This window comes from Trachurus trachurus (assembly GCF_905171665.1).
Source record: "Trachurus trachurus genome assembly, chromosome: 19".
Classification (NCBI taxonomy): domain Eukaryota; kingdom Metazoa; phylum Chordata; class Actinopteri; order Carangiformes; family Carangidae; genus Trachurus; species Trachurus trachurus.
The window spans coordinates 15,599,030-15,624,125 of record NC_139913.1 but is presented as its reverse complement, the minus strand read 5'-3'; the positions used below and the strand labels follow the sequence as shown (position 1 = coordinate 15,624,125).

The 25,096-nt window shown below is 41.6% G+C and overlaps 2 protein-coding genes across 3 annotated transcripts; one reads left to right on the top strand and one right to left on the bottom strand.

Moving 5' to 3' along the window:
- Positions 1-1,506: 1,506 nt before the first annotated feature.
- On the bottom strand, positions 1,507-9,977 carry trub1 (TruB pseudouridine (psi) synthase family member 1). The gene is made up of 8 exons (XM_083993598.1): positions 9,810-9,977; positions 9,619-9,717; positions 7,727-7,782; positions 7,127-7,208; positions 6,923-6,995; positions 3,698-3,837; positions 3,491-3,547; positions 1,507-2,825 (listed from the first exon to the last, which is right to left on the bottom strand). Exons 1-8 carry the CDS (start codon positions 9,955-9,957, stop codon positions 2,644-2,646), a joined length of 837 nt encoding a protein of 278 aa, XP_083849724.1. The 5' UTR covers positions 9,958-9,977; the 3' UTR covers positions 1,507-2,643.
- A 272-nt stretch (positions 9,978-10,249) lies between these two features.
- lrrc45 (leucine rich repeat containing 45) lies at positions 10,250-24,780 on the top strand. 2 transcript variants are annotated; one of them, XM_083993945.1, is made up of 18 exons: positions 10,250-10,367; positions 11,435-11,728; positions 12,221-12,282; positions 12,364-12,434; positions 13,873-14,051; positions 14,486-14,614; positions 14,809-14,921; positions 15,278-15,336; positions 15,536-15,613; positions 15,898-16,033; positions 16,735-16,812; positions 17,805-17,916; positions 18,036-18,106; positions 19,042-19,134; positions 20,131-20,223; positions 21,102-21,275; positions 22,452-22,599; positions 23,299-24,780. In XM_083993945.1, the coding sequence occupies exons 2-18, from the start codon at positions 11,500-11,502 to the stop codon at positions 23,496-23,498; spliced, it is 2,025 nt and encodes a 674-aa protein (XP_083850071.1). In that variant the 5' UTR covers positions 10,250-10,367; positions 11,435-11,499; the 3' UTR covers positions 23,499-24,780. The 2 variants fall into 2 exon arrangements, with proteins under 2 accessions (XP_083850071.1, XP_083850072.1); XM_083993946.1 differs by having other exon boundaries at positions 10,284-10,397.
- The last annotated feature ends 316 nt before the right edge of the window (positions 24,781-25,096 follow it).

Below are 25,096 nucleotides of genomic sequence, written 5' to 3'. Positions count from 1 at the left end.
GGTTACATATTATCTTATACCAAATGACAGCAGAGCAAACTTAATGTGATGGTAATGTTCAGTCATGTGGGACATGGCGGTGTCATAAAAACGACAGCGACTGGTAGATTACCCTCATTTATCCAAACTCGTGTGTTTCAATTGGAAGGGTGGTTATTTCTATTTGACTAATAGAGCCACAGTAGAGCCACAGCTGCTTCTCTAACTTTTTACATGTCAAGGAAACTAACTTAATCTAGACCACTGAATAGGAACAATTCACCACATCTTTAGTCTAACTATGGATATAGTTATGGATATAGTTAGACTAAAGATGTGGTGAATTGTTCCTCCTTTTTTTTTTTTTGCTGAGGATCAAGAAAAAGAAAATAAAATCAAAAATTTCCTTAAAAAAAAGACCAAGATCTCTCCTTGATCCTAACCAAATACAAGAGTCCAAACACAACATATGTCACAAGTATATATTTTTTCATACTGTCACAGAAAAAATAGAGTCATGAGTGGCAAATGGACAATACACTGTCCATTTGCCACTGTATAAAATCATCATTGTCCATTTATGAAATTGAAAAGTTAATCATTATGCATGAAAGTTATATAATTATAAAACAAAGTAATAACTTGTGTCATAATTATGTACCAAGCTGAAATGTACACACATCTTAAAGCCCTTATAGTATATTCGCCAGTCACTTCTGTTGTCAGGACTCAGAGTGACTTTTAACAAATTCAACAGTTTCACGTTTAAAAAAAAAAGGTCAAATCTAAACTGGTATGAAATCAGATGTTTAAAACCTCAGCATCCAGTGACGCGAGTCTGGATAAAAATGATGCATCCGTCTTTCACACCGAGATGTGATGAAGACTGCACTTGATTGACAGCTGTCGCTCTCTCTCGTTACACCAGGACAACTGACATCATATTCATTTTATTTGATAGTTTGGTGTTCTCCTGTGATTCCAACTCCATCGTCCTGTAACAGGTCTCATGACCCAGACTCACCTAAGGCGAATCAGGCCTTTCTCATCTGTACATTACAACCTGTGAGGAGAGACACTGGTGTAATGAATAACATTAATAATGCCTCAGCTCCATGAATAACACTTAGTGAGTGTGCTCAACACCAGAAGCCTGGAAATGGCTCACATACATGGAATGCACCCATTGTTAACGTTACTGATTAAACCTCTGCTTTTATGGCCCGTTTAAGCGTCTGCTGTGAAAAAGGGTTCACTGTGGGATACAGGGACTAAATGATTATGTCATAACACATACTGTATATATACTTTTTACATGGCATCTACTGAAACTGAAACTGAAACTTACTAGAGCCGCAGTTATGATTTGAACACAAACAATTTGGAGGAATACTTTCCTTATGAAAATGACAAAATGATGAGTCAATATTTTGATTTATCTTATGTACAGTTTATTTTTCATTTTCAAGTCTGTCAGGTGACCAGACAGCATCATTATCACCTTCAATACAGACCTGATAACACCACTCTGCTGCTTCCTGTGCTGTACTCAACAGCAGACATAAAGCATGATTGGCTGAAGTTGGTACTTTCATTTCAAACTGTTTCATTAAAAGAAAGAATGAAGTAAAAAAATAAAATAAAATAAAAACTGGGTTACCCTGACAACCAGCGAGAAATAACATAAAAAAGAGTATTTAACAAAGTAAAAATGTTAGTTTCACTTCAATATTTACTTAAACTGCAAATGCAGAACAAATGAAGTCAGAAACAGTGCTGATGTAGCAGCACTCGAGGTGCATGAAACTCTGAAAAAGCAACACACCACTCTATCAGAGGAAGCCATTCATTCATTTGCATATTGTATAAGCAGTGAGAGCAGCCACCTGGGCCTTTCAACAAGTACATCTGTGCATTCACTGTTTCACATATTTCACCTGCTTTTCAATGATGATAACACCGAGACCAGAACAGCTCCTTCCACATCATTTAATATCATTATAGCCTTATGGTATAACTGGTCAATATTCCTGCTGATCTGAGACTCTCAAACTGAAAATCTTTTTAATACATTAATGATGCAAAAAAAAGGAGTCAGATTTAAAATCTGAATAAATCTTGGGGTGCAAAATGTTTTTTGCATAATACCCACAGAGTTTGTTTCATATTAGACTGTGATGTCAAAAAACTGAAAGTGCATTCAATCAAGTTGTCTCCCCCCCACACAGCCCTTAAACTGTGATAACTATACAGTACATTTGTTGCATCCATCCAGTTCTATAGTAACTGCGAGACTGCTGGAAATGAAATAAGACGAAGCCTTGGGCTGGAGTGGGGCTCACAAACTTAAAATACTAATTATTCACAAACTTGACCAAATTAGAAATCCATTTGAAATGGAGATGAGACATAAACCTCCAAATCTGGAGTCCAGTGCAGAATAATGACACTGGACCAGTGAGTTCCAACGAAACAGGGTTTGGTGATCGTTGCAATTTACATACACAAGTTGAAATATCCAGGGGAAAAAAAGACACAACGACACCTGGTGTTGTTGTCATTGAAAAGCCAAGCGGGGGTCTGTCGTGATGACTGACCATTCACCAGGCGGCAGGTCCAGCCCCTCCCCCTCAGACCGGGTCCTGTTCAGAGTGTGCTCACTCCTCAGGTGTCGGCCTCTGGTGGCTTGGCACAGTCTACCTGCTGCTCCGACTCTGAGCAGGTCTGCAGAGAGCGCAGGACGTGCTCCAGCGTCCACTGCTCCTCGTGCAGGGCGTGCTCCTCCAGCGTGAACTGGCCCTGCTTGGTCCGGGTCAGGTCCTTCACGTGAGCACATGACGACAGGGCTGCAGGACACACACACACAGACTCTGATTTACTCTCTGATCCGTCGTGACTTTGTCATAAATGTTAAAGGGATAGTTCAACATTTTGGCAAATTGGCCCATTGCCATAATCCCTATAGTTTTAGGAGTAGGTTTGTTACCTTTAATTGTCGGTGCAAGCTATTTTTTGGACGGCAGAGTAGAGCCACGAGCTGCTCAGAGCTACGCTACGGAGGTTAATGGAATTTCTTGGTTTCCCCCATCAAACTCATCAAATACACAATCCAACAACTCCAGAACTCCAAAAGACTGCCCCTGACGGGAACGTGCATCAGCGGTTTTGCATGAATTTACCTCGAAAACAACTCAGTTTCATAACATGCCGTTATTATCTCATAGCGTGGCGAATGTGCAGGTCACAACTTGTCTACGAGAGCATTTTGGAGTTGTTGGATTGTGTATTTGATGAGTTTGATGAGGGAAACAAGAAATCCCATGAGCCTCCTTAGTGTCGCTCTGAGCAGCTCACAGCTCTGTTCCGCCGTTCTAAAAATAGCTTGCACCGACAATTAAAGGTAACGAACCTACTCCTAAAACTATTGGGATTATGGCAATGGGCCAATTTGCCAAAATGTTGAACTATCCCTTTAAGGAGGAAAATGTGAAATAGAATGAAGTGATCTCACCTTTTCCCAGGTCGTCCACCAGGCTCCTGACATAAAATCCACCACCACACTCAATATCTGCAATTGAAACACATCTGATGTGATTCTTTCCTGAATGTGTAGCCTATTTCCACATTCGAAGAATACAGATACGGCCGGAAATGACAGTAATAGCTCTGTATTACACAGAGGGAGAAGGAAATACTTCATTATGCAACATGTGCTCACCCAGAGTGAAGAGAGGAGGCTTGAACTCCTGCAGGGTCAGGTTGTACACGGTGACAGCTCTGGCAGGTTTGGCCTCCACACTGTGACCTTTCTTCAGCAGGACCGACAGACGCTGGCCGTCCTTCTTCAGAGCGGAGTAGCTACAATGAGAAGAGTCAACACGTCACATCACACTCAAGCTGTCTGCATGTGGTTTTCATTGAAAAGAAAGCTGCACCAAGTGAAACTGCTGCAGGAGAAAGACCCTCTCCCATTCTTCGATTACTTGTAGATTTACTTCAAAGCTGCAGGGAAGTTTCTCCTCAAGAGAAGTCACACAAGTATTATTTGAAGTCTAAGTCCTGCTAGCGACCTCTAGAGGACGCAAGGCTCACTGCACTGCAAAAAAAAAAAAAAAAAAAGGATGATGTTTTTATTATTTTACTACTGGTAGATTGATGATAAGGTTCTGCAGAAGGGCAACATTAATTTTATTCGCTTCAGAATCAGTTGGCTCCTGTTTTGCCTGTGACAAATGTTTTTATGGCTACTACTTGACCAGTGGTCGTTTGGGCTATAAAATATTATAATAACTTAATTCACAAAGCTTTTCCTCAGAAGAGAGTTATAAAGTGCTGTACTAATACAATGTGAAGAGAAATAGAGGGCACAGGGAAGATATGCAAAGTGTCGTTTGCAAGGCAACAGGTGGAATAAACAAATGTGTGAAACCATTGAGATTAAAAAGACAGATAGAAGAAAATAAAACTAGAAATGGAAACCTGAAGCTAAAAGCAAGTATTAAACACAGCTTTTCTGAATTAACTGAGGCAATGACTTGGTGTCACAACAAGCAACATCACACATGGCAGAGGCTAAAAGATGATGTAAGAACAGCAGATCACCTTGTTGTTCAAGCGGCAGCTCTCAACACTTTGAGCAGCGTTAAGGAAATGCTCAGCTCCTACACGTTGTGTGTTTTAACAAAGAAGTGCTGCAACATGATATCAAAGCTGTGGAGACTCATAACCAGGCTGTTGTCACATGTGAGCCACAACTACCGGTACCTTATTTTGTATGACACACAAAGCCACATTAACACTCTATGCCAGTGATCCTCACTATTTTTTTCACAAGAGCCACATTGGCAGTGCAAAATCAAGGGGAGAGCCACTTTTGCGACAACATACTAAGTCACCTTTGCAAATGTGCATTTCTACATATAAATTGGACATCCCACAAAAAAAGAAATAGGGAACACAGCCAATACATTTTCATTTAAGACCATATTTACCTTAATACTGGGATGAGCGGAAGCTGGGCATGCATGTCCTTGACTTTCTTAATGTTAGTTTGTTGTTGCAATCACAGTGAGGGTTTGTTAGGGTTCATGCCATACAGAACAAATAAAAATTCGTCTGTCCACTTGTCTTGAAATTTTCTGTGCTCATCTTGTATGCTTCTTATATTACACCTGCCGTTTGCCTGCTCGTCCCCTCTCTGGTGTCTTCGTGCTGATTTTTGTTTGCTGCTTCCTCAGACTCGTTTTCCTCACCCACTCCACTATTCGTTACAACACTGTGTGTCTGTCCGTCTGGTTTTTGAGCTGGTTTCTGTCCCTTTTCTTGTTAAAAACGGACCATCACGCTGGCTAGCGGAGCTAACGGAGCTAACGGAGCCTGCCTGCAAACGTGCGCTGCGGTCAAGTTTTGTAAACAATGCCACATGGCTTGCGGGCTGCGTTGCCAGGTTTGACAATGCCCCCTTTAGGGATGACCATTAAGGCTTAAAATACTTACTTTCACCTTCATTATTTGGGTGAAGGCAGGGAGAAGTATAATTCGGATGTTTGCGTTTTTGTAGTCCAGTGTTGTATGTTTATGTAGCACATTTGAAAAAATGTATTGGCTGTGTTGCCACATAGGAAGCTACCATGCGAGCCACCAATTATAGCTTGACGAGCCGCATGTGGCTCGCGAGCCGCGCAATGAGTAACACTGCTCTATGCCAACTACGTGCATCCAGACCAACTCTGTCATGTGTCTGTGTCGAGGCAACAGCAAGATTAAGGAGACTGTGAGAAGACCGAGTGATGGATGAAAGTATGTTTTCTGTCTTAATTCACTATATTAGGAGATCAGCTGATACACATTCAGTGACCACAAATAAAGATGAAAACACTGACAGTTTATTTGTTTTAATAAGCAGATCCAGTCTTTGGATCTCTGCTGTTATTTCATTTAATCAGCTGAAGAGTAAAAGTGACGGAGTTTCGTCCCAGTGCTCTCCCACAGCTATGACTAACAAACCTCTGTTTCTGTCAATTTAGGAAAGCCTGACCAACATAAGATGCATCACTCATTTTTAAAGGACTTTCAGGAGATTCAATAAATGGCTTCCATTCCTAAACTGTCTGAACAGGAACTCTAAGTGAAGGTTTTTTTCATTATAATTATAATTTTTTTTACTGCTGGAATAATAAAAGGCCAGAGTGTAAAGGCTGGTGCTGATAATAAGCAGCCTGTTCCAATACACACTCTCATTTCCACAAATGGGATATTGGGTAGGAAAGTCCAGAGTTCCCTAAAATATAGGTTTATTCCTATGAACTATAAATATGTCTAGAAAACTGAAAATTTGTCTGAGGATAGTGTGAGAGGTTTCATATGCTTTATTTATTTAATAATGGATCCCCATTAGCTGATGCTGTAGCATTCAGCTAATCTTCCTGGGCCTCCCACGAAATATAAAAAAGCATATACAATATAAAAACCTAATAGCCAGAATCCATCAACCATAATATAACAAAAAAAACAAAAACAAAAACAATTGACTTTTCCATTAAAGTTTAAGTTTCTTATTAAAGACCGATTTCTTGTGCTATGATACCTCTGAGGTATGGAGGTAGGTCATTCCATAATGATATAGCTTTGTAAATAAAAGATCTCTGTAGAGACTTGGTTTTTGTTGAGGTCATCTAAACTGATCATTGCTGGACCCTATTGTATTATATATATATATATATATATATGCACTGTTACTGTATAGAACTTGTTTCATCAGAAAAACAGGATTATTACACGAAATGGCTGTTCAGTTTTACACATCTGCTTTTAGTCAATTATATTTTTTTTATGTGTGACACTTTGACCTGATTGGTATTACTTGGAAATCAGATTGTTTATTTTCACATACACAAGTTTTATCATCATAGAAACACATTCTCAGATTGGAGGCCTTACTCACAGAGGAGGAACTTGCATGATGTCACCAGTGAAAGTTTTCAGCTTCTCCTCAATTTCCACCCTGGTGATGTGCTCTGAGGGGTGAAGAACAAACATCACAAACACACTATGACATGTCTTCCTCTGATTCGTGTCTTCCAGCAGACGCCTTGGGCATAAACTGCTCAGGGTCAAATTAACTGATTGGTGGTGTTTGCTGTTTTACCAAAGTTTTTCTCCAAAACCACACTGCCAGTAGCATCCAGGGTGTCTGTAGCTTTCCCCAGCTCCCCCACAGCAAGGTATTTCTGAAAACACAGACACACATTTGTTTGGCCTTGTACAGACCAGAATCTATAAACACATCTCTCACAAGACGATAAGAATAGGGTTGCATCAGTCGGTCAAAAAATACAGTCAGTACAGAAACACATATCACATCTTGGTTGTTAAGGAAACAGTCAGTATTACACAGTAAATCACAATTCTCTTTTGGGGATTTATGTTTAATAACATCAGATGACGCAGATACGCGTTAATCTCTAAACCATTAATTTAAAAAAAAGTCAAAACTACTGATATTAAAAATGTCTCAAAAATTCAGTACGTGCAGCCAATTCAAACCAGCACTGATTAAAGCACTGCAGAATAGTTTTGTTCCCACCACTGTGTCTTACAGTACACAAACAGCACCAGGTCGTGACTGATACACACTGATTGAGAGTTGCGATGATGAAGATCCAATCAACTTTTATGATAAGTAGCATGCTTTTCTTGCTACTGTAGTTCATAGCTCAATCTCACGGTTCACCATAAACAGACTCACCTTTGAGCCAGTTAACATAGTGCTGAGCATTTTTGTTCCATTCCCAACACCAACAACTGAAAGAAAACACAGATCCTGTTAGAATAGAATCCTAAATTCTATTTGCGCTCCCTCAGAGGAGGCTATGTTCATTACACCCAATGGTAATATTACAGTGGTGTGCGAGTGCATCCCATTGGTTCATCTTTTTTTGTGTGTCCACTGTCCACTTGCATGGTAGCCTGTGTGGCAGGCAGCAGGTTCAGCAAGGATTGTGTCCTTAGTGTATTTGCAGTGGTTTGTGTATTTGGTTGTACTGATTGTATTTGCAGTGGTTTGTGTATTTGGTTGTACTGATTGTATTTGCAGCACATATGCTGACAAATGCATGATGTTCCCTGAATGTTTGTTTTTCTTAACTTGCGTTGTGTTGAGCCCTCACGGCCACCGTAGTTTTGGGACAACACACTGACACAAGTTTTTTTTTTGAAGTTGTAAAATTTTTGTAGCTACTCAAATAAATCTCCCCTTCTTTCATTAGCGAGATGCTATCAAGAGACCTTACACAGACTTAAAGGGATTGTTCCAACATTCTGGCAAATTCACCTATTGCCGTAATCCCTATAGTCGGAGTAGGAGTAGGTTCATTCCCTTTAATTATCGGTGCATGTAGTTTTGAGATCCGCGGGGCAGAGACGCAAGCTGCTCAGCGAACACAATGGAGGTGAATGGTACAGGTCCCCTGTCCCTCATCAAACTCATCAAATACACAATCCAACAACTCCAAAACTCTCTTGTGGAGAAGTTGTGACCTGCACACGTGTCATGCTATGAATGATCAATAATTATGTAACATTAAGACACCCGAAGCAAATAATCGTAACTACTTTCTTGAGTAAAAGGGAACAAAACAGCTGCACTAGACGTGCGCTTTTGAAATCACTCCGCCCAGCAGCCATAGACCAGAGCGGCTGGGTAATTTAGGGGCAGCGCCCGGCATCCCTCCATTGAAAAGTTCAGCCTAACTGGCTTGACAAACTAACTAACAAATAATGGCTATTAACAGGCTATTTACAGAGAACTCTTAGCCAAAACCTACCTGGTGATTTGACCAAATACGTGTAGATGTCCGGGTAAGACATTTCTGGCCACTGTGTGTGGGGTCACTGATCCAGTTAGACTGTGGGAGGCTAATTGCAATTTTTCAAGATAGCATGAACGCTCGGTTTCAGGGAGGGTGTCAAAATAATTACAAGACATAGTGCTATAAAAGAAACAAAAAATAAAACATTCAAACTGATTGTTAGTTAGTCTCAATCCATCAAAACAGGAAAAGCCACTGAGTGCAGACCTGAAAGAATTTAAAAATGCGGGCGCTGCCCCTAAATTACCCAGGATGCCTCAGTCATTCTCATTTGCATAAAGATGCCGCTCTGGTCTACTGTATGTCTGGAATGTAGTTCCAGCTATGCATTTGCCTAAAAAACAACTCTGTCTCGTAATGGTACATGATTATTTCATAGTGTGGCGGATGTGCAGGTCACAACTTCTCCACAAGAGCGTTTTGAGTTGTTAGATTGTGTTTTTGATGAGTTTGATGAGGGATGAGGGACAGGGGACCTGTACCGTTCACTTCCATTGCGTTCGCTTAGCTTGCGTCTCTCCCCCGCGGATCTCAAAACAACATGCACTGATAATTAAAAGTAAGGAACCTACTGCTGTGACTATAGGGATTATGGCAATAGGTCAATTCGCCAAAATGTTGAACTTTAACCCCTTTAAAATTTGACATGTTTGGTTCTAAGACCTGCATTAGCTGTTTACATCACAGTGTATGTGACAACTGCCGCACGTGCACCGCCCCTGCACCTGGGTGTAGGTGTAGCGTCTCCATGGTGCTCTCCTCCTCTTACCTAGCACCCCGCTAGCAGCGCTGTCCAGGGTCCCTCCATGCCCCATCTTCAGGCTCTGCTTCTTTCTTTTTCGCGGGTTTGGGTTTTCTACTCCAGCCTCTAAAAACAACACAACACAAAAACATTTCACTTGGTTCAGCTGTTGAGAAGAGAGTCATATCTCGGCGCTGCCCTGTCGCATAATTATTTACCTCTGAGTAAAGCTTCTTTTAGCGAGTTTAACACGTCTGCAGACGTAGGTCCTTGTTTTTTGTAAATGGCAAACAACCCATTTAGAGCCTGCAGTTTAGACAGAGAACTTGCTATCGGAGCTGCTGAGTTAGTTATGTTTCCAGCCATGCTTGTTTGGTCCTCCACGGTCGACACTCTTCTTCTTCTGCAAACTATTGCTGCGCAACGACTCGTTGCACTTTTACCGCCATCTACTGGTTCAATTTGGCAACGACGTCTTTGACCCCATCAAGTCAAAATAATAAGACACTGTTTTAAATGAAAGTGTAATTTCTCTCACTTTTTGACCAGTAAAGTGTGTTTAAGTACATTTTAGTTGTTTTTTAGTTATCCTCCCCGAGAACGAAAGCAGACGACTCGAGAATGTTTTTCAAAACTACAGTGACCAGGATGCTTTGCGCGGAAATACACTTCCTGGCTGCTTCCTAGTTACTTTGTCGCTTGGCTTCCCTCGCCTGTCAGCTGTGTTGTCTACAACAACAACAACCGCCAGAAAGATATGTGCTTTAGCCACTGAGGTCTGTGGGTTTCTTCTGTTTGAATGTAAGGTCATTAATAATCGGGGAAACATATTTGCCTGTCGGTTAACCATTTTCCAGCCTATGGCTCGTGTGGAGACATAATGATAACAACGTTACGCGACGCCCCCATTCAAAATTTGGTTGGTGCCTAATATTTAAATAGACTTCTTCAGTCACCAATTTATGTTGTAAAATACGAGACGCAGCCTTTATTTTGAATCAAGATAAACCACACTCTGACCCGGCAAACAAACGATATGACATTATTGTTTATGTGTGTAAGTCTCACCGCTTCCTTCCGCCAGCTAACTTTACTGGAACATCAACACTGAACGTTATGCCGAATTGAAAAGTTAGTTCTTGAAATATTTCCTTGAATTTAAGCTTGGTGTGCTTTGTTGAAATCACGATGCACGCTATAAGGCTATAACAATTGTATGCAAGCTCTAAGACTTGGCTGTTACTTGGAGCAGCTGGTTAAGACGTTGGTGTTGATCTCACTGGCGCACAGTGTTTGTGTATGAGTGGATCTTAGCACTGTAGTTTCCTCTGGGTTAGAACAGAGATGGTGGGGAAACTGCAAGTCCAGCCTTACAGAGCAGCTGATTACAACTGTTTGACCCATGTTCCTGTGCTGCAGTCCTCCTGTATTCATTTCCATCTGCTGCTACATGATAAAACACATCTTATAGAGGGAGTCCTCTTTGGACTGTATTTGATGGAGGGCAGAGGAAATCTCTCTCTCTCTCTCTGAACACCTGTCCAAGACCCACAATTTCACACAGTACTTTGTTGGTAATTGTTATTTTATCTTTTAATAGTCAACCTAATCAGCATCATGATCTCCTTAAGGCTATGTTTGACCTTGGGTTCTTGAAAGGCGCCAACAAATAAAATGTATTATTATTATTATGTTTAAAACTTAGGTACATTAACTATACAGTCACAAGTGTTAAAAAGCAGGAAATCCTCACATTTTAACAGTTAAAACACTGGAATATTTGCTGGATAGTTGCTGACTACATTTCTGTTAATCAATGAATCAACTGATCATCTGTCAACAGGTCAAGTCCCTGATGAAAGACAGCACATAGTATCTCAGATGAAAAGGAGGCACTCGTGACCCACGATGGAGGATTTCAGACGGAAGTACTTGCGTCTGTGTAAGGAGGGAGGTGTGGAGCCCCAGGAGAGTGTTGTGGCACAGCTTCAGGAGGGCAGGGCCGCTCAGGGCTCCAGACTGGACCTGAATGGACAGAGTCTGTCTGTGGACACCTGCTCTGTGCTGGCCAGGGCCTTCCACAAAGACACCATCTTTAGCGAGGTGCTGCTCAGTGACTGCATGCTCACTGAAGAAGGTACTGGGATTTGTGAGACAAACATGCTGTTTATGTGTAGTCTGCTATAAAACATTGTTGAGTTTCATAATACAGCAGGTCAATAAGCTCAACTAACTGACATTTTATTGGTAAAGCTGATCATGTTTTCCATTCCTCCTATGATAAAATATGCTGCTAAGACATACATTTTTGAAAGCATCTCACCATTTATGTCATTGTCAACGCTCAGTACCGGTAATTACAGAAAACAGCTGCACCTACATCAAACTTGCAGTTGCACAATTTGCAGTCTGCACCTGCAGATTAATCCAAATTCGTCTTAACTGCAGTGTGGGAATGAGCCAAACGGTTTGTGTGTTCAGAATGAACATGTCACTCAGTGTAACAGTTAAGCTCACTGATGTGTTTTTGATAAGCTCAATGATTCAGGAAAAAGACACATCACTCTGACATTTATTGCTTTTGCTAATAACAGTGTCTGTCTGTGTTTATTTTGCATGTAACTTGCAGGCGCAAAAGTTCTCCTGACTGGACTGATTGGTAACAACACCGTGAAAATCCTCGATCTCAAGGTTATCACCTGCGTAATCCTGACTGTTTTCATTTCACTAGATGTTTATCGTTTGTTGGCTGATGCAAATTGTTGTTCCCAGGGAAATAACCTGAGGTCATCAGGGGCTGAGGTGTTGGGAAAGTTGCTGGCTCACAACAAGACTCTGCGGAGGTGAGAATGCTGTTTGTTGTTGCTGTAAGACAGTGTTTTCACAGCAGTTTTCTTTATTAATTAGTCATAACATGAAAAATGAAACTGCTCCTCACCTGATGAGGATCTAAACTGTGTAACTCTTTCCAGCTTTATACAATCAACAAATCTTGATCCAATGTTTTCTGTGATTCCTTTATTAATTATTGTTATTTATTTAAATTTTCTTACATAAAATACAAAATCAATCTCATGAATTCCAACAGAATAATAACTCCAGGTCCAGATCCTGTCTATTTCAGAGTTTTCATCCATGTTGCATGGGCTTCATCAGCAGATGTTTTCTCGGTTGTCATCATCTGACCAAAGTGTGAACCTTTTTTTAGGACACTTTAACACACCCCACCCACTGATTAAAACACTGATGGGGTTGAAAGTATTGGTAACTTGAAAGTAAAAGGAACTTGAGTCAAGCACTTATTCCTAAAGTAAAAAAAAAATCTTTCTTTATCATTTATGCTTGACAGATGCACCGTGTAGGCTATAATCAAAATAAAAAAACAAAATTATTACGAACTCATTGAAAATGCCCGAGCATGTTGTGCACCTGTTTACATTTATTTGTATCTGCTGAAAAATGTTCGTACATTTCACGTCAACATTCCTTGTTTGAGCGAATCCATGGCTGGATAAACATGTGGGAGGAAGGGCCTCACTGGAAAAAGTTGCTGTTACACCTCATCACCTGCCTTTTTTTTAAATAGTTACTATCATTATCTGGTTAATAGCCCAGCCTAGTCACATACAGCTCTGGAAAAAAATTGAGACCACTTCAAAATGATCAGTGTCCCTGGTTTTATTATTCATAGGGATGTGTTTCAGTAAAATTAATACGTTTGTTTTATTCTATAAACTACTGATGACATGTGAGACATGTGAGAGCGTTTATTTGCAGAAATTGACATCTGGTCAAAATCACAAAAAAGATGCACTGTTGTCAGACCTTGAATAATGCAAAGAAAACAAGTTTATATTCATTTTAATACAACACAACGCTTATTTTCTAAAAGTTCAGAAATCAACATTGGTGGAAAAACCCCAATTTTTAATCACAGCAGTGATTGTTTTTCTTATAATGTACCCTCATTAAATTAGAAGTGCTGGATTGGCCTTCTATTCACCAAGTTACCTGAGAATCATCTGAGTAACTGCTTTAATGAGGCTTGATAAGTCTTGTGTCAAATATTGTTTGTCTACATATGTTTTCACATGCTTTTTATTTTATTCTGCAGAACTATGTGCCCGAGACAAATTTCCCTGTCGGGACAGAAAAGTTTATTTTATTGATTTGATATTAAGCCACTAATCTGTCAGAGAAATGATTCTCAACCAGGACATAAACCTTTAAAAGCCCTTTAATTCCCTTTAATCAACACAAACTTGTAACTGCTGTCTGCAGGCTGGTGCTGGAGTGGAATGCGTTGGGAGTGTGGGACGAGGCCTTCTCACTCTTCTGTGAGGGTTTGGCCTCCAACAGCGCCCTGACACACCTGGACCTACGCAACAACCAGATCAACCATCATGGGGCATCTGAGCTGGCACTAGCGCTTAAACACAACGCAGCCCTGGAAGTGCTAGGTGATTCACAGAGAACTGAAATATGACACTGTCAGTTTGTCTGTACTGCATCACAAGCTGATCACGATGTTCCACTTGTAGGTTTTTCTGGTTTCCTGGGGGCACAGTGGTTGTCGGGCTTTGTTGTGATATAACACGCACGGTGTAAACTCCCCTGTCAATCATTTTCATAATTTAGTAGCTCAAACTGTAGTTTAGTTTAGTTTAGTCAGCATTTGAATAGAATAACATTTGCCATGGGTATTCCTCAAATCAGGTTGCTGGCACAGTGGTTACCGGTTGGCCTCACAGTTTGAATGTGTCCCCTGCCTATGTGGGTCATTCATGCATATGAATTGAAGATAACAGTCCTCATTTTGGCTGCTGTGTGTGAGTGTATACGTTTTTTATCTGTTTCAGTCAGCCTGATATTGTCCTCTTGTCCACTGTTACAGATCTGAGGTGGAACAACATTGGTCTGCTGGGCGGCAGGTCCCTGTTAGAGGCTCTGCAGAAGAATAAGAGCATAATGCAGCTGGAGATGGCAGGAAACAACATACCCAGTGATACACTCAAAGCACTTGGTAAATATTTCATTCAGAGGAGGTATAGTCATTAAAATTACACTTGTGAATCCAAGTCTAACAGTAACAGTCTTCTCTTTTTAAATAGTGATTTATGACATGATGACTATAATGTTGACTGATTGAATCATGCATGCTGTCCCCTTTGTTAAATTTTTCCTTTGCCATTTGCGCTTGTTGTTTCACCACTTCAGAGCAGACCACAGGGCACAACTCAGACAGACAGTCGACTCTGAGAGAGAGCCGCAGCAGGACCCAGGTCCTCAGCATGGAGATCCAGAATCTCAAAGACTTGAAGGGCCGCCAGGTAACCCTTAAACTGAAGTATGGAATGATTCTGATAGGTCGCTATCTCACCTGTACTTTGATTTATTTCATCCAAACCAAGGAATTGGTTTATTCATTTATAAATGATCTCATTAGCACAAACTCACATGGTGAACTCATATTCCAGCGACTGACAGCAGGTCATGTGGTACATTACAAAACCTAATGTGTTTCTTAATCTTCTCAATAATCTTTTATGATTTGTGTAATTAGTACAAATAGACATCACAATCACAAATGTTAATAATGTGAGTGGTACAGTTGGTATTGTCACAGTTTTTCAGATTAATGACAAAGTTTGTAGGCATCACTCTGGTTGTTACTCTTCTCTTTCAGTTCTTAAACCTGATGGAAACCATAGACAGGCAGAGGGAGGAGCTAGGACGCTCTAACAGGTAAACAGAGTAAATTAATATGTTGCTGCAACCATAAGTGGGAATCATCAGTGTGTTATCCTTTATATTTGTGCTGGAAAGGAAACGCACCATGATATATATAGGTGGTTAACAATCACCATGCATCTTCAAACAAACATATTTAAAGAAAATCAGATTAAGTAACCATGACCTCATTACCTCCTTTCTGTTCGACCAGGTCCACTTCCATTCAGATAAGCCAACTCCAGGAAGCCCTGAATGAGAGGAAGTCAGCTGTCAACTCTCTCACTGCCAAGTAAGCATTAGCACCCTCCTTTATTCCAAATTTACCATATGAAGAACAGCGCAGTCTGTGTGGGTGCTGTGTGTAAGGCTCAGTCAGGTAAGGACTGCAGTAAAACCTACAGTGTACACTCTGTCTAATGAGAGGTCATGTACTCTGCCCTCCTGAAATAGTCACACATGATGAATATTTGATCATGTGACCTCAGCCTGAAACCCTGTCTTGACCCTGTCATGTTGTCTCTCAGTTTTTAACTAATCGCTATACAGCTGATCACGTGACTATTCGATGTGCAGGCTGCAGATGACGGAGGCGGCCCTCGCCCTCTCTGAGCAAAAGAATCACAACATGGCAGAACTTCTGACTCGAGTGAAGGCCGAGAAAGAAGAGCTGAGGGATCGACAGAGCAGAGAGAGACAGAAAGAGCAAGAGGTGGGGAAACGATATAAAATCAAGTTTGACAGTTATTATTTACATTTTTCTGACCATCATGATCTGCTGTGCTCTTTGAAACATCAACAGCCTACACACGTGAGTGTCAGACAGGAACTGTGTTAAGGGATTATTAACCATCAGTTCTAAAGAAGTCCTTTCCTCTTATTCTTGGTATTTTCCCATTACAAACTGTAATAGGCTGTAAACTGCATGTTAATGCAAATTTCTGACACGCTCCCTTTATTATTTGTAGACTGTATTTACAGTCCACCGCTGCTTTCCATATTATGGCGAAGCATGTTTAACCTCTGCTGACTTTTATCTACAGAATCATTATTTGTAACTGTTGCTCATATAAGGCCCCGCCCCTTTGCAGTGGGTGAGCTCGCAGCAGCTGGATGGATGACCCCGGGGTGATCCCAGCCAGGTGGTTGTGCAAGGTCACCAGCGTCAGTAGTGGCTTGAAATTGCTCTGTGAGGGTGAAATAAATGAGACCAACCATGTAATATCAATAATCTACCAACAGCTTAACATCAAGGTCATGTTCAGTGTTGCGACAAAATTGACTCAAATTTTCTGTTTCCAGCTACAGCCTGCTCAGAGTCAGTAACATGACAAGCACACACACACATAATCACAATCAATTACACCCAGGAAGAGATATGACTGTTATGAATGTGTGTTTTCCATCCTATAGGACTGTGCACTCAGAGAGGGGAAACTCCACAGAGAGATCCAGGACCAGAACCAAACCAACACCCAACTCAGAAGCAAAGTAAGAGAACAGTGTGTAACTGGCAGGGTTGAGAGGAGGGAAATGAGAAAGAGTCATGGGAATTCCTCCATCAGTCAGCGCCTAAATCAGCATAACTAAGGGATGGTTCAGGGCTCAGCTGCGGCAGTAGAAGCTGTAAAACTATAAGCTTTATTAAAGAGGATGGTTTTATGCCTAATTATAATTGTAGAGAGCTTGTCTGTCACCTGTAGCCGGACTGAGAGCTGGTTCTGCAGGAGAGGAGCTTCATACTTAGGTGAAGTCTCCCCTTCCTGTTCTACTGCAACATTAAAAGCCTGCAGTATGTAGTCTGTCAACAATAAAGTAATACGATCAGACAATAAAGTGTTAATAAAAGGTAAACCACCTTCAAGCTTCCTCACTGTACAGGGTCTGTAAGACACATTAAAGGGATAGTTCAACATTTTGGCAAATTGGCCCATTGCCATAATCCCTATAGTTTTAGGAGTAGGTTTGTTACCTTTAATTGTCGGTGCAAGCTATTTTTAGAACGGCAAAGCAGAGACGCGAGCTGCTCAGAGCTATGCTACAGAGGCTAATGGAATTTGTGGTTTCCCTCATCAAATGCAAAGGCAAATGCAGAGACTGCTTGCCGAAAAACTGCCCCAAACGGGAACACACATCAGCGGTTTTGCATGAATTTAGCTCAAAAACAACTCTGTCTCGTAACTTTCCATTATTATCTCATAGTGTGGTGAATGCGCAGGTCACCAGAGCGTTTTGGAGTTGTTGGATTGTGTATTTGATGAGTTTGCTCTGCCGTTCTAAAAATAGCTTGCACCGACAACTAAGGGTAATTAACCTACTCTAAAACTGTAGGGATTGTGGCAATGGGCCAATTGTATGCTGTATATAAATCAGGTGTTGACACTAAGGCTGCTCTCTTGAGTAATACATCTGTGCCAGATGTGGCAGCTGTGGTAGATGTGAGCCTAACTTTTTTTTTGTGTGTGTGTGTGTGTGTGTGAAAGCTGGAAGAGATGGAGCGCAGGTGTAAGTCTCAGCAGAACCAGATATTCGACCTGAAGCAAGAACTGACCAATAGCACAGCTGAGCTCAAGCTGCGACTGGCACAGGCAGAAGGTAACACACTCTGAACACTCACACCTACACACACACGCACACACACACTCTGAACACTCACACCCACACACACACAGTGACTCTTTTTCACAAAGATTTCCTGTGTCACCCTCCAACAGACCGTCTGGAAACAGAGAAACGGAGATCCAAACAAGCCCTAGAGGACCTGGACGCCCTCCGACAGAAAGAGGTGCTTCCATGAAATCCCTTGAACAGAATGAAATTATATTTTTAAGGGGATATTTCAACATTTTGGGGCGCACAGTATTTCCACGTTTCCCTCATCAAACTCATCAAATACACAATCCAACAACTCCAAAACACTCTCGTGGACAAGTTGTGACCTGCACATTCATCATGCTATGAAATAATAACGTATAATTTTGTGACATTACGACACATGAAGCACATACTCGGAACTACGGTACTTTCGCTTCTGAAGTCACTCTGCCGAGCAGCCGTGTATGGGATGTAGTTCTGGCTACACATTTGCCTCGAAAACAACTCAGTCTCGTAATGTTACATGATTATTTCATAGCATGGTGAATGTGCAGGTCACAACTTGTCCACCAGTATGTTTTGGAGTTGTTGGATTGTGTATTTGATGAGTTTGATGAGGGAAAGCCGCAAATACAGCGCCGTGCAGAGCTCACATCTCTGCCCTGCACTGACAATTAAAGGTAATGAACCATCACAGTGATCAGACCCATGTGCTCACTTTCAGTTTGACCTTCACATGTAGTGGCCTACACAATCTGAATCGTATGATTTGTGTTCAGACTTGTTTTGAGGGATGACCCCACATTTCCAGTATGCCTCACAGGAAACATAGCTATTGTTTTTCATGGAAACCCTACAAGGCAACTTAAATGGAAAAATGAGTGATGTGACGTCATAACACGTAGTTCCCAGAAGTCTGAAATCTTTTTGTCACCATGTTTCTAAGGAATTTATGACACCCGATCAAGAAAAAGTCCTTTTCAGACTCCCCTGTGCAGGTTTCTGTGCTGATCACTCAGACATGATTTGTGTCTTCATTGCGCTTTAAAGGTGTTGTATGATTTATTAAAACTGAGTATTCTAATCTAAATTATTAGATCATCCGAAATGTGATTTTCTGTCCAGGTGGATCATATGAATCGTCACCTGGAAGAGAGTGAGAGAGCTCTGCAAGAACGCATCTTCAAACTAGAGGGACAGCGGATACAGCTGGAAGAGGTGAGAGCTCAGCATGGACATGTTTAAATCGAGCAGAGTCTGGGATGTCCTGATTACTGCACACCGCAGTCACTGTAATGCCATTCAAGCTGGGATCTAATCACGTTTTTAGTATTTCAGTATTAGTATATAGAGAAGATCTCTGCACCAGTTAGCATAAGATGCTACTGCCGTGCTGTTAAATCTTGTTTTGAAAACAAAAACCATGCAACATTAATTTCTCCTCAGCCGTTATATTTAGCACTTTAACATGGATTCCTATATTATTTTGTCTGTGTTGCAAAGTGACTGGTGTGATTCCAGTGACCTTTGCCGCTTCCATCACAGTGGAGGTTTTGTATCAGTAGAGGTTGACACACATGCTACATGAGATATTTTGTTCCATCAAACTACTGTCTTTTTAAACCAAATGTGACTCAGTTTGTGAGAGGTCTGTAGAGAACGGTGTCCCTTAGCTTCTATTTTGCTTTCTCTGATGGTTTGGACACGGGTGTCAGCGACGACCACCACCTAGTGTTATTTTGTCATGTATGTATGCAACTACAGTATTGTCCGCTTCTTTAATTAATCATTGTGTTGTTTCCGTCTAAACTATGATTTATCTGTAATGCTTACTTCCTCTACATGGCGGCTCCGTAGTCATACAACGGTCATGGTGAGCTGCACCTGTGTAGTGCTGCTGCGGTGCTATCAACAGAGCAAATCTGGCACTGAAAAAAAAAAATCAAAGCAGCTCTAGTTCATTTCCAAATAGTGGATGATGAATTTATTGAATGTAGGTGATTATTACTTTCCCTAACTGTATAACTGTATATTTCCAGGGAGTTCAGTTATTCAAATACAATACATACAAGTTGACTGGTGTTTGCGAGCTGGGGATTTCCCTCCACTCTGATCAAACACTGTGCGCATTGTCAGCGAGGAGGCACAGTTGATGGGCACAGGTAAATAAAGACATGTATATCTGTTCTATGATGTCCTGTGTACGTGTTACAGGAGCTGACTAAAGCCAAAGCAGCGTGTGTGACAGAGAGGGCGCAGGCAGAGGAGGAACTAGGAAGAGTGCGAGCTCAAGTGCGCCTGGAAGAGGTGGGTTAGAAAATCTGCATCCCAGATCTGTTATCGATATCGTGTTATCGTGACCTCCAACTGTCTAGTGAATGGAAAAACTGATTAACCAAACGTCCATTTTACAGAAGCTCTTTATTCTAACTGGCCCATTGATTATAATGCTCAGCCCCCTGAACCTTTCTGCAGCTCCACCTTCACACCCAGAATAAATGACATTACATCTGTCACAACCGTTCACTTATTATTCAGTGCTGTAACTAAGGAAGGGGAAGTTGTGACTTTCTTAGCTGGTTGGCCGAGGTGTACAACTAAAATAGGCTTTAATTCTACCAAGTATAAGAAAATAAAATACAGTTATACAAGATACAATGGTTGAACAATATTTGCTTCCAAGAGGCACTAAGGTGAATTACCCAGCTATAGTTATGACAGTTACAGTTACTGATTTGTTTGGATGATTTAAGCTGCAGTAGCAAGTCATAGCATTATGGTGAATGGTTATTTTTTCAATATTAAGAAATTATGTGGCCCTAACAAAACTCAGCTCGTGTCTATGCTTGCTTCACTTGGTTGTTGCAGTCAACTGGGCAGGTGCCCTATTTTCAGTTTGCGGTTTACTGCAGTTAATGCCAGTTCATCTAGATTAACGAAGAGATGAAAGCAACACACCGCTGTCATGCTTCTGTACCTCTATTGTGACTGTCACGCATGATAAAAAAGCTCTGTAGTTATCCACAACAAGACGTTGGATGTTGTCCTAAAATGACTTTGTAGATATTTTACATGTACGCAATGATGGATAAAAGACACAAAACGATGCAGCCTGCCATGTACAGGGCTGTCCTTTCTTCAGTTCCTTCATCACCTTCCTCCTTCTCCCCGTCTCCTCTGAGCAGCAGGAGCATTTGTCCGCTGTAGAGGAGAAGCTCCGCTCGGCCCGCTCCTCCCTGCAGGAGGTGCACATCCACTGCTCCCAGCAGAAGCAGACCATCTCCGAGCTGCAGGCCAAGACCAGCCAGCAGAGCGCGGAGACGGACGGACTGCGGCGCAGGATCGAGGACCTACAGCAGGTCAGGACCCACCAACACCGACCCGTTGCATGCAGAACACTCATCTAGGCTCAGGATGTGTAGGCGTCATCGTAATCCCTGTGTTGACACTTCGTACATTACGGTTGAACCAGTGATCCAGGGATCATCGCATGCAAATCAATACAATTTATCTGATCTGCACAGTCAGTCACAGTTTCGGATACATGATTTGTTGTTGAATGCGGCTTTTCCACTGAAGTCCCCGTGGTTCGGCGGTAGAACTGTCACCTCCACGGGCTTGAAGCCAGCTGAGGCTTGTCTGAGAGGACTTTGCATGTTTGTCTGTGTGGGTAAGAGATATAAGGAAAAGAAAAGTATCACACACTGTTGATAAGAAAGTTGTTTTTGGTATTGTTATCAAGATGGGTAACAGGTGGAGGTGCAGCAGTGGCTGGAGCCTGCTATTAGATATTCAAATCTTTTTAAAATCAAATACTACAGTAATTCTACTCAAGTAAGTGACATTTCACCAGCAGTATCTATACTTGTATATTCTGTCCACCTTTGACCATGTATCTACTCTAATGTCATGTGACCATGACTCCAGCAGCTATGACACAGCTGGACCACTAAGCAGCCGTCACAAATTCAGAACGCTAAAACACAGAAGAACCCAAGCTCCTCAAACACAAACTCAAAATCCAAAGAAACTTATTCGTGCAGAGAATATTATAAAGGTCTCTACAGTCATTTTTATCTTCTGCTTATTATCAGTGGCTCATACAACCGAGTGTTCAGCTTTCAGGTGATTGTCACAGTTGTTTTCTCTCCTCAGGCTTGAATATTCAACATTTTATCAATGAACGAGACATTTTCCCTTTTGTTTCTCAGTTTTCACAGTTCTGCACTGTTTGTACTCATGATCCAAGCAGGAGAACTCCCAACAAACAAAGAAAACAAACAGCAAACAGCACTTATACTAGACACGTACTGGATGCCAAAGTAATGCCGCCTGCTTTGCAACTCAATGACAGATTACCAACTGTCCAAGTCGCACCTCATCTATTACCTATGCTGAGATAAACGCAAACTGCCACTAAAGGCACCTGCACTGTGTGCATCTGAAATATCTCCAGAAGTGATCATAAAAAATATAAAAGGTGTTTGTTAGCATCAATGTGCTCTGGGAGTTGAACGTGTGCTGTGTTGTTCCAGGAGCTGTCGGGTAAGGACCAGGAGAAGGTGGCTGAGGTGAGCCGGGTCAGGGTGGAGCTGCAGGAGCAGATTGGACACTTACAGGCAGAGAGGACGGCCCAGGCAGGACTCAAAGAGAAGATCAATGCTCTGGAGAGAGAGCTTAAAGGTTACACTAATTTGAGGATTTATTAGTTTCTTAGTATGTCTGTTTGTCTCATTTGTTTCATGTCTATTTTTCTCAAATTAAAATAAAATTTCAATCTGCAGGAACATTTTAGAAAAACAGTGCAGCCAAAGCATCAAAACACAGAATCAATGATCAACACTAAGATCGATTACACATGCAGTATGTATTAATGATATGCAGAGGAGTAATTCCCCTTGGAGTATTTGTCAGATCTTATTCGGCTCATTCAAATTTTGAACAACTAAGCTGAATTCATTTTAGTAAATGTTCCTCATTTCATTGAATTATTTTACATTTTAGGAGGAAGTCCACCTCTATCTCATTGTCACCTGTGGATCATTGACCACATGCTATGTTCTCATTGCCATGTTTTTCTTTTATCTTTTTTCATCCTCAGGCAGGATCTGCCTCTGCTTTCTATCTATGACAGTTAAAACCTATGACATGTATAATCTCTGTTCAGGAACAGATAAGATTCTAATCTACTTTAGCCTCTAGTTTCCTCTTTCCAGTGTTTAACAGGAGCTTATTTTCATTGTTTTATAGCGTGGTTTACTCTGATTGGTCTTTGGAGAGCAGTGTTGTTGTGAGACCGGCCTCACTCTGTTGAAGGGGGGGTGGGGTATCTGTGGTGTCTGGATTTAATTTGCCTAAAAGATGTGGCTTTATCCCTTGCAGTACTGAGCAGTAACCACAGGGAGGCGCTCCTCGACAAAGAGAGTGAGATGTCTTCCATGCTGGAGAAGCTGCGGCTGAAGGAGGCAGAGATCCAGCGGATGAGGGAGGACGAGGCCAACAGAGCCAGCTACCTGCAGAGCGCCATCCTCACCTACGTTCAGGGCTCTCCTCTGGGACAGTACGGCAGCCCCAAGAAATGACCAGGAGATCTCTGCACCGTGGCTGTATAAGCTCTGAGCCCCCAGCGGGATCCTGCGCAGGTCAGGAGAGCGTGCATAATGAAAGAATCATGAGTGTAACAGTAGTTTGGGAGATCACTGTTGCACGGGCGGGGGCGGCACAACAAAACGTGCAGATAAAGACAAAAAACAAGGTTTCAAAAACTGCTGGCAGCCTTGTTTTCTTACTTCCGGTTACTGCACCTCACAGTGCTTTACTAAATGGCTTAATCCCAACACATATGCAAAATTTACAGTTGGAATTAGGAATTTAATCTAGTTTTGTCCCAGTATAGACGGCAGTTCTGCTCAGTAAATCAACATTGAAAACATGAAATGAAATTATGGTTTATGACAGTTTGAGTCTCATTTTATTATCACCACACTCTCTCTCTGTTATGATAAGAGATTTGGGAGTACAGCATCCTCAGGAAGTCACACAAGAAGCACAAGTGTTCTGACGATCAGACGGGTTGGAAGCAGGAGGATAGTTTTTTTTTTTTTCCAGATTAACTAAACCACTTTATTTTGAAGTGAGAACACGAGCAATGTGATAACCCTTCATCGTCAAAGTTAACGCAAGAAGTGAGTTTGTCAAAATGCGTTGGTCATTAACAATAGACTGCCCCAAATACGTTGGGCTGAGCTGGTTCCAGACCTCTGCATCATCACAGTAGCATCAGTGATGATACTGGTGTTTGTGCCCAATGATGACTGTTTTCCATTGTTGGGAGAAAACAGACCAGTCATGGGAATGTCATCTTCCTACATGGAAGGCTTTATTACATTTACTAAAGTCTGCAGGTCTCTCTGCTGCTCTGTCTGTCCATCCATCCAGTCCTACCTCCAGTAGACCTGAGGCTGTAGGCAGCAAGCTTTAAGTGAAATACTAATGTTATCCTCATAGTGACAACATGCTGATATCAAGATAATATCTGATCCATATTAGCACGTTTTATAACACGTTCACCATTTTATTTTAACATGTGCTACCAGTAAACACAGCACCGATGGAATGTCATCTGGTTTGCAGCTTTCTCTATAGATATACATGGTAGATATGTATTCACCATTTGATTTATCGTGTAGATAAAGTGAACTTTTCATCCGGTGATGGTGGTAGATGAAACGGCAGGATCATCAAAGGGCTAATCACATACCTTGGGGGGGCGAGTGAAATGTGTTCAGCAGGTTTTGTGTAAATGAATACAACAATTGTTAAGACACCTCCCACAAAACCATAAATATCAACCTCATGACTCTAGAGGAAGAGTCAGGGATGAAGGTTCATCACCAGGAAACCGTGACCGTCTGCACAAGATTTCATAGCAACTCCCCCAACAGATATTTCAGTCTGGACCAAACAGCAAAGTGACATCTCCATCTGTAGAGCCACACCGTAAACTACCGGCCTGACACCCGTGACACCAGCGCTACACATTCATGGCCTCCCTCGCATTTTTAAAAGCCTTAATTAAATGAAGGATTTAGCACAGTCATTCTCCTGTGTCAGTGAACCTTTCATGTGTCGCCACCCTCAGGGCTAGATGTACATCTTACCCCCACTTCTGTACCCCACT